At 56.1% G+C, this 9,351-nt stretch overlaps 1 protein-coding gene across 2 annotated transcripts; it reads left to right on the top strand.

Moving 5' to 3' along the window:
- Positions 1 to 6: 6 nt before the first annotated feature.
- On the top strand, positions 7 to 8,996 carry ATXN7L2 (ataxin 7 like 2). Of its 2 annotated transcripts, none has more exons than XM_004388029.1 (11): positions 7 to 79; positions 1,984 to 2,049; positions 2,421 to 2,525; positions 2,930 to 3,140; positions 3,533 to 3,723; positions 4,316 to 4,398; positions 4,697 to 4,950; positions 5,769 to 5,967; positions 6,093 to 6,214; positions 6,936 to 7,731; positions 8,779 to 8,996. In XM_004388029.1, the coding sequence occupies exons 2-11, from the start codon at positions 2,031 to 2,033 to the stop codon at positions 8,791 to 8,793; spliced, it is 1,995 nt and encodes a 664-aa protein (XP_004388086.1). In that variant the 5' UTR covers positions 7 to 79; positions 1,984 to 2,030; the 3' UTR covers positions 8,794 to 8,996. The 2 variants fall into 2 exon arrangements, with proteins under 2 accessions (XP_004388086.1, XP_023597942.1); XM_023742174.1 differs by having other exon boundaries at positions 3,437 to 3,723.
- Positions 8,997 to 9,351: the final 355 nt, after the last annotated feature.

Here is a 9,351-nt window from a genome sequence, read left to right as displayed (position 1 = left end):
CGGGTGCCGAGTCTCGATGACTTCGCGGGACAGAGCTGGAGCTCGTGGGTGGAACGGGCCGACTTGCCTGCGGTCGACGGTGAGTGAAGCCCCCCTAGAGTCCGGGGACCTCATCACTGTCTCCCCTCCCCCCCTCCGGGCCCCCGCCAGCAGAGGGGAGCCGCCGACAGGAGCCGCCGTCCGGCTCCCCGGCCCCCCAAACAAAGGACCCGCCGGGTCCTAGTGCCCGCCTGCTCCTCTATCTTCGCGCCTCTGGGTCCTAGCGCCTGCTCACCAAACGCAGCCCATCCTGCCCACCTCTGCTTCTGCCCGTGCCCAATACCTGCCCCCACATCTGCCTGTCTTTATCCTTATCCTTGACTACTGGCCTCCAGCTTCTGCCCCTCCTGCACCTGCCTCCGGCTTTCCCCATCTGCAGCAGTCTTCTCCACGTGTTTCCCACGCACCCCACTTCTGTGTCCTCCTCTCACCCGCCCTTCTTCCTTTGCCTTCTGCCCCACACCTCCTGTTTTATTTCGGCGTTTGCTTGTCGGTTACAGTGCTCCTGGACACCCGCCCCCTCTGCACTAGTTTGTCCGTCCATCCATCTGTCTATCCTCCCTCACTGTCTCCCTCCCTCCTTCCCGTTCATCCATCCATCCCCCTAACCCTCCGTCCTTTCCCGGGCCTCTTGCCCTGCCTCTTGGCTCTCTCCTCTGACTCCCACCTTCTGTAGGTCTCTGAGTGCCTTTAGTGAACGGGCCAACAGCCCCTTCTCCTGATCTTTGTCTCCTGGGCCCCAGGGGGCACCTGGCCTCGTGGCCTTTGGGGGGTGACAGCAGGCATCATGCCCCTGAAGAAGTTTGCAAGTGAGAGGAGGTGGAGGAGGAGACCGCATGGAGCGGTCTCTGATGACACTTGTTCTCCTTTGAGACTTCCGACTCCCAGGTCGGTTCCGTCCATCATTCCCCACATTTGCATTTAACCGACTTAAGAGTGGGAGCTGCCCCTTGTCTTTCACATGCTTAACCCACCATCCCTCATATCTGGAGACAATATACGACTGTCAACAATCTTCTCCTTCTGTGAAGGAGCAAATCTGCTAACGGACATCAGAGAGCTGACCTAAGTGGGAGTCCAGGCCACTCTGGGACTGCCTCACGCTGGGTGGGCAAGGATGGGGCCATTGTCAGGGTCTGGGTGCACTGAGAACCGGAAATGGAATCAGATGGGTTTGGTGACTCAGAATTGATTTTTTTTCCAAGGGACAGGGAGGGGGCGTAGAGGAGGGAGGGGGGAGGAGTCAGGTAGGGGGATGGGGAAAGAGCTGCTTTGCACAGCTAAGGTGTTTTTTTGCCATCAACCCAGAAACTAAGGTACAAGGGCAACCCTCTTCCAAAGCCTCCCTAAAGGAGGGGACTTTGAAGATGCTGAAGGGCCCCAAGACAGCAGTTTCTCTGCTCTGTGGCCATTCTGTCAGTGCAGGACCTGAGAAGCTTGGTGTAACTTTGACGATGCTTTGTAACCCAACGGAACAAAACTGAGTTCATAGTGGGGGCCTGGGAGAGTATCTGTTTGGGATGCCACAGAGTAGCTGAAAGGACCCATGTGAGAAATCTCAAGAAGGGACTCAGGGATCTATCGTAGAATTTGTCAAGGCCTATTTTTTCCCTTTAACTGGGGAAGCAGGCCCAGAAAAAAGGTGATACTTACCTAGATCACCCACCTAGTTAGCAGTGGAACCCTGAACTGCACCTTGGAGTGAAGGGTCTGTAAGAAAGGTGGTTGGATCCTTCTTAATGGGGCCAGCTCACTCTTGAGGTGGCAGGTGAAGGAAGCCAGGCACTTGAGAATGACCCACTGAAAGATTCTCCAAGGGTCCTGAGCAACAGGAGCTTGTCAGGGAGGGTGGGCCTCATACCACCCACCTTCAGGTCCTAGTCAGGTAGGAGATGGGGGCATCTGGGAATGGAGTGGTCCTTCTGAACTGTGTTTTTCGTCCAGGGGCTGAGCTGGAGGAGAGTAGCAAAACCACAAAGAAGTTGGATGCCATGACCCTCATTAAAGAAGGTGGGAGTCAACACACATTAGGGCTGGGGTCCAGGGCACACAGAACCCCCCCTTCTACTGCCACCACCACACCAAAGAAGGAGGTGGCTTCTTAAAGCAGCAGGTCTGGGGTATGTCTGGGTCCCATTCCTCTGGCTCCTGTGACTTGTTGGAGATCCTAATCATAGGTGATTGGTGCCCACTCACCTGAAAGCCCATATTCTTAGGGACTGGTGAGATTGAACTCTGGAAACTGGGCCTCCAGCATAAAGCCTGTCATGTTAGCTGGGAGGTGAAGTGCCTTTTGAGTGGCGGGGGTGGGAGTGCTCTCTGATCTTCCAGGGAAACCCTGGGACCCCCAGCCCCAGTGATGAGGGCTTCTGTCATTGCAGACATGTCCATCTTCGGGCACTGCCCTGCCCATGATGACTTCTATTTGGTTGTGTGTAACCACTGCAGCCAAGTGGTGAAGCCTCAAGCTTTCCAGAAGCACTGTGGTGAGGGGAGCCCTAGGGAGGAGATAGAGGGAACGGGGGAAGGTGGAACATGGAACTCTGAGGACAGGGTCTGTTGGGAGGTCGTGTGGGGTAACAGAGGGAGGTGTTGGGGATAGAAAGGTCCTGGGGGCAGCTTCAGAGGATTGTGGGGGGTCGGGGTTATTGTCTGAGCAAACTTTTAGCATCTAGTGGAGTTAAAGGAAGAGCTAAGTAGTTCAGGAAGCTGGGGCCTAGAATTTTGAGTCTTTAAGGCTCAAACTCGAATGTGAAGGAGGCAGATTTTAAAGCTAAGCTATGGAAGCTCCAGATTCTCTAACTTGAGTGTGTGGGAAGGGCTGGGAGGTTGGGGAAGGAGGCAGTTGATACCACTCACCTTGATTACTCTCTCCACCTCCCGGTGACAGAAAGAAGACATGGGCCCCTCAGCAAGCTTTACGCCCGGGCCCCACCCCCACCTCCAGCCCCTGCCAGCTCCCAGAAATGCCATGTAGTGAATGGGCAGGGTCCAGCTTGTAGGGCCCCAGGTTCCACCAAAACCTCCTCCAGGGAGAAGGGCCAGGGATCTCGGAGCCGTGGCCACCAGCCTCCAGAGAAGACCCAGAAGGACAACTTGTGGTAAGGAGAGGCTGAAGACTCCCTAAGACCAGCTCTGACCCTAGTCCAGGGAGGGGTTGACATGAACAGAGGCAGCCCTGGGCCAATGGGTCATTGCTCACAGTCAGTAGGAGGCAGCCAGCCTTATCCCCTTCCATGTTCTCCAGGGAATATGGGGTCCCTTTTTCCCATGTTCGGCACCCGTTCTAGAGTCCACCCAAGTTCCAGGGCCGGGAAGGAGATGGCTCTGGGCCTGAGTCCAGGCCCCACGCTCAGCTGCACCATCCCCCCAGCCCATACCCTCTTTCCCTATGTAGCCTTTTCGTGCCTGTGGTGAATCTGGAGAAGATGTCCAGTCTCCCGAAGCCCGATGGACATGGAATCAGGGTGGCCCCGCCCTCTGCTTTCCTCAGCCAGCCAGGTGGCCCCATCAAGGACTCCCCTGGAAAAGCCCCCATGGTGCCCCCTCCTAAAGAACCTCCTGGCAGGGAGAGCATCGAGGCAGCCCCCAGCGAGGGCCCCAGTCACCGGGGCGAAGGCAGTCCCCCTGAGAAGGAGCCTGGTGGGGCCCGACTGCCCCCTAAAACTCACCGGAAGATGGCTCGTGAGTAGTCATGGTCTTGGGGGTCAGGAAGATTGAGTGGGGAACCCTGGGCTGCTTTGTCCTTGGGTCAGATGGGGAGGAGGTGAGGAAGACCTGGAAGATTCAGGTGGGCCCCTGTCACCCCTTGACGTGGACACACACTTGCTCTCTGGGAAGCTTCTCTCCAGCCAGGTCTCCTGGTCAAGGCTAAGGGAGCCTATGCCCAGCAGTTGAATCGACTCTTCCTCACCTTGGGCTGTTGACCTTCATCTCTTTTCTCTTCTGGATCCGGGGCACCAGACCCCTCTCACGGCTGGTTTCCCTGGCATCCCAGATGCCTGCAGCTGCTTTTGTTTCTTGATGTGTACTGCCTTGCTTTGGACTTGGAGTCCCTGAAAGGAGTGCTACATTCAGGAATGGTTCTCTGGCCCAGCAGAGAGATGCTGATGCCTGGAAGAGTTTCTCTGGAAGGCTGCTGGCCCAGGACTTGAGGGCCAAAGGCCCTTCTGCCTTAGTCCCAGTTCTTCCCAGGCCCTTAACAAGAAGAGGCCCGATCCTCCTGTGCACCTCCTGGAAATGGCCTCAGAGTTCATGGGAACTGCTTTTCCCACAGGGAAGGAGTGCGACCTCAACAGGCAGTGTGGTGTAATAAATCCAGAGACCAAAAAGATCTGTACACGCCTGCTGACTTGCAAGGTAACCCCCACCCCCTGGGCAAGGAGAAGAATTTAGATGCTAGTGAAAATCCAGCTCAAGAGATAGGGGTTAGGCTCAGATCAGGGAAGGGGAGAGGAGGCTTCCCCCAGTGGGGGCAAGGTGGGGGCAGCAGGCAGGGGGACTTTTATATCCCTCCCCCCAAGGAAGGTTCTGACCCTGTAGGAGAGTGAAAGACCCACAAACACACTCACACCCCTCTCTTTCCACTTGCCCAGGCCAGAGCACACCGCTGTCCCTCACCCCTGCTCAGCTCCCCCCCAACCTTGCTGTATTCTAGATCCACTCGGTGCACCAGCGCCGGGAGGTCCAGGGTCGGGCCAAAGACTTTGATGTGCTGGTGGCAGAGCTGAAGGCCAACTCCCGCAAAGGGGAGTCTCCCAAGGAGAAGAGCCCAGGGCGCAAGGAACCAGCTCTGGAGCGCCCCTCCCAGGACCCCCCCTCCTCAGCCCAGGTTGTGGCAGCGGCAGCTGCTCCCAGCAGCACCTTCTCTGCTCGTGCCAAGCAGACCTACCCATACTGTGCACTGCCCAGGTATGTCTGGGATCCAGCCCCCACCTCACTTGGGGACACTTGGCCCCTAGGCCGGCAGGGACCCTTGAAGATAGGCCCAGGGAGTGTCCTGGAAGATGCCGCTCACTTGGCCCTGAGTGGGGGGGGATACCTGGGGGTCTTTGGTAGTGGTATGGGAGTAGGTGATTACCCTGTTCTTAACCAAGCAAACAACAGTTCCCCCACCTCTCTGAAGTGTGCCAGATCCAACACCTGGGATACGAACATTTTCCCAGCTGCCTTCAACAGGCCAAAGGCTTGTAATTGGGTAGCCGAAAGGGTCAGGGCCCTGGGTGAGGCAGTCCTGCTGTGTATTCACTCACTGGCCCTTCATGTGCAGAGGCTGCGCTGGACCCCGGGGAGAGCCTGCCCTGCTGAAGGAGACAAACATGCATCTCTGCCTGTAACACCAGGGGCAGACCCGAAACACAGGCTCAGCTCACAGACAGGCTCCCAGGAATATGTGATGCAAGAAGGGGGGTTGAGAGAGTGACTGGGCTGACCAGGGCTGGGTGCAGAAGATTTTCTGGAGAAGGCGAATCTGGACCAGATTTTTCTCCTGAGGAGGCAGGGCCTGGGAAATGAAGGGGGTTGTGGAAAGAGTCCCTTGGGAGTTGTGGCCCCTGATCTTTCTCTTACTCTGAGCTCTTTTGTTTCCTCTCTTCCTTTCCTCCTCCTCCTTCCTCTGATTGCCCAGCAGGGCATCTGCCCTGGGTTTTTGAACTCAGTGGGTTCAGGGGCACCCTTACCCTGACCCCATTCCACTCACATCCCCCTTACATCCCCTTTGGCCCTTTCAGGTCCCGGGCCTCCTCTGAGAGTGAGTTGGATGATGAAGGCCCTTGTGGTGGTGATGGGGACCCAGGCCTGTTCCCCTTCCCCCTGCCCCGGGGTGGGGCCCAGGCCTCCAGTGAGGAGAGTGAGGAGGAGGGGACATCTGATGACCTCCACCTCCCCGCTGACTGCCATTATGCAACCCGGCCCCCTCGGCCACAGGCGGTAAGGACCTGGGGCAGGGCCTGGGGTTGGGGGTGGCCCAGGCCTCCTGGCCCACAATATGGGGAGGACGTCAGATTCTGTGTGCAGGTGCCCTCCCTGCTAACCACATGCCTGCCTTCTTTCAGTTCTGCACCTTTGGGAGCCGGCTGGTGAGCCCAGGATGCTATGTGTTTAGCCGCCGGCTGGACCGGTTCTGCTCAGCACTCAGCTCCATGCTGGAACGGCACCTCAGCTCACACATGTGGAAGTGAGTCTCTTGGGCGCAGAACTTCCCTTCCCAGGCCCCGCACAGACACAGGCTTCAGAAGCCCTGATCCTGCACACATACCCATAGGTGCCTTGGCTTTTGCCAGGAAGATACCAGGCAGAGAGCTGGATGGAGAGGAGATAGAGAGACTTAGCATCCTGGGGCTAGGCTAAGGCAGGGCCAAGGTGGTCTGGAGGTGAATCCAGACTCTGTCAATCCCTTCTAGTATTTTGTTGGATAACCAGAGATAGGGCATGTCCAAACAGATTTAAAATGAGGTTCTTAATGGATCTATGGACTGTTCACATACTATATACTAGTTCATTCTTAAGGAGCCCTGGTGGCACAGTGGTTAAAGTGCTCGGCTGCTAACCAGAAGGTCGGCAGTTCAAACCCACCATTTGCTCCAGGGGAGAAAAATGTGCAGGTCTGCTTCCATAAAGATTACAGCCTAGGAAACCCTATGGGCAGTTCTACTCTGTCCTGTAGGGTCACTATGAGTTGGAATCAACTTGATGGCAGTAGGTTTGGGGTTTGAGTTTAGTTCATTCTTGTTCCCGTGTCTTCTTCCTGATTCTCAGTTCCAGCATTTCCCAGCAGATGGCACCAACTCTGGGGCTCTGCAGGCCATTTCTAGGTGGGGCAGAGGGACTGGTGTATATTTCTGGGGAAGACCTCTTACTTGCTCGGTAGTCACAGTGGGGCTTTCTTTTTGCTGCAGGAAGATCCCACCGGCGGCTGAGCCTCCATCCCACCTTGCCAGCTCTCCTCTGTCTGCCCCCCTGAGCCCATCCTCCATGGGCAGCTGCCCCCGCCTTTCAGGCCCACCCCCCAGACCTTCCTGCCCATCCTCCACACCCCCTACCAAGGACAGCCTTGTCCCCAGCTACCCTGCAGGCTCCCCCAGTGTGGCAGCTGCCTGTAGTCAGGCGGAGTGCATGGGTGGAAGCCAGGCCATCACCTCACCACTGCCTGCCAACACGCCATCCCCGTCCTTCAGCAAACTCCCGCCTTCCAAGGCCAGCAAGTCGTCCAAAGGCAAGGATGGGGCCGAAGTAGAGGCCCCTTCTCGAAAGCGGAAGTTATCCCCTGGCCCCACCACTTTCAAACGGACATGTATCCTGGAGCCCACTGGAAAAGGCAAACCCTCTGGCTGCCGGGGCCTCTCTTCTAAGACTAAAACAGCCCTAGGCATGGGGCTTAATGGGACGGTGGGGCCAAGGGTGAAGCGGGCAGGGCCCCTGGACTGTCAGGGTACCCCTCACCAGCCTTCCACACCCGTCAAGGCTTCTCAGCTGGAGAACCGGGGAGCGGCTGGACACCCAGCAAAGGCCCTGCCTACCAACTGCCTCTCTGAGGAGGAGGTAGCCAAGAAGCGGAAAAACCTGGCTACTTACTGCCGACCAGTGAAGACCAAGCACTGTCAGGCTGGCGCCCCTGCCAATGCAGCCTGCTCTGTGCGCCGTAAGAAGCCGGGCCCACCCCTGGCCTTTGAGGAGAAGTGCTCCACACTGAAGGTACCAGCCCAGCTCCCTGAAGAGCATGGGCAAGGAAGGGTCAGAATGGGTCAGGGTGGGGTGCACCATGCGTAACTGACACAGAGAAAGTGCTAAGTACATATTTGTGCAGGGAAGGGAACAAAGGGGAAGTTCCTGGGCCATCTTCTTTAGGGAGAGGTGGGTCAGCTCTTAGCAAAGTGACGCCAGCTTTTGCCTGATGGGCTTTGTCCTATCCCCAGCCCTCTCTCGGGCTAAGGAAAATGCCGCCTTTTTTCTACTCTTGGTTTAACCAAAGGGCCACTTTTTCCTGAATTGGCTGTGGCCCTCCATCTAGAAACTGGAGCTACCTGTGTTCTCTGAAGAAGAGGCAGTTCAGCTCTGTGAGCTCTGATAGGAAGGGCTGGGGCAGTGGGGTTGAGTTTGGGCCCCTGAGCTGTGGCCTAACCTGCTCAGCAGCAGGGTGGGTGTACCAGTCTTGTTCACTGGTTCTACCTCTGGCCATCAGGGTAAGGAAAGGTTGGGACACAACTTAAGGTCCAGGTATACATGTATGCATGCCTTACAAATATGCCTACTTCTAGGTTTTCAAGTGCCAGGCAAGTATTCAGGGGCTTTTGGTAAAGCCTGCAGCCAGGTTTATTTGCCCCTGACAGGGGCCCTGGAGTAGCATGCCATGGGCTATCCATATGATCTCAGCCGGGAGGGACTTACTGAGAGTGGGAAGAGGGGATGCTCTCCTGGTTCAATCATGGGCCAGATGTATACCAACTGCCCTGGCACCCGTATGAAAGTAGTGAATTTGAAGTTCCCCAGGGCTCAAGAGTGTGTGTGTGTGTGTGTGCGTGTGCGTGTACGTGTGCGCGCACACATGCAGGTGTGTTTTCCAGCTTTCCTATCCAGGCTGCCTCTGCCAGACTGGCATTCATCCTTGCCCTTGCCAAGCCTTACTCACCAGGACAGCAGGAGGAAATCAAAACCTTAGCCCATATGGTCCACACAGTTCACTGGGTAGGAGAACTGGTCAGCCCCACCTGACCCTGTCTCTTGCCTCTTGTCTTCCTGCAGTCGAAAGCCCATTAACGAGAAAGTGCCTGCCCACTGCGACGGAGCCGCCAGCACCTCCTCCCTTCCAGATCCGGGCCCCAGGCTGCTGCCGCTTTTTATAACTTTATATTATTTTTTTTAAGAAAAAAAAACTCTTTAAAATACCTCAAGACTGTCTTCCTGTTCTGTTGCTGCTAAGAAAATATAAAAACAGAATCATAGAAAAGGAAGGAAAAAAATGTAACAAAATGAGTGTCCTTACTGTCCCCTAACCCTACCCTGGGAGGCTGAGATGATAGGCCGCCAGACTCCAGTGTCCATCACTTGCCTGAAAAAGTCTCTTGTGCTCTTTCTTTCCCCCTGCCCTTTTGTCCTTTGAAACAATGTGGAAATGGCTGGGATTTTTTATCCTCGTGGGGAAGGGGTAGGTCATCTCTCCATATAGGATAATGAGCGTGGCTGTAAGGGAGCAAGGCTCCCCAGAATCTTGATGCCACTCTCTAACCCTCTGTGCCATTCATTTTGTGGTAGAGGCTGACCATTCTGACCCCAAAGACTACTCTGGTCCCACTGGGAAAGGAAACTCGACAGGGT

This window comes from Trichechus manatus, unplaced genomic scaffold (genome assembly GCF_000243295.1).
Source record: "Trichechus manatus latirostris isolate Lorelei unplaced genomic scaffold, TriManLat1.0 scaffold00204, whole genome shotgun sequence".
NCBI classification, from domain to species: domain Eukaryota; kingdom Metazoa; phylum Chordata; class Mammalia; order Sirenia; family Trichechidae; genus Trichechus; species Trichechus manatus.
This window is presented reverse-complemented; position numbering and strand designations above follow the sequence as displayed.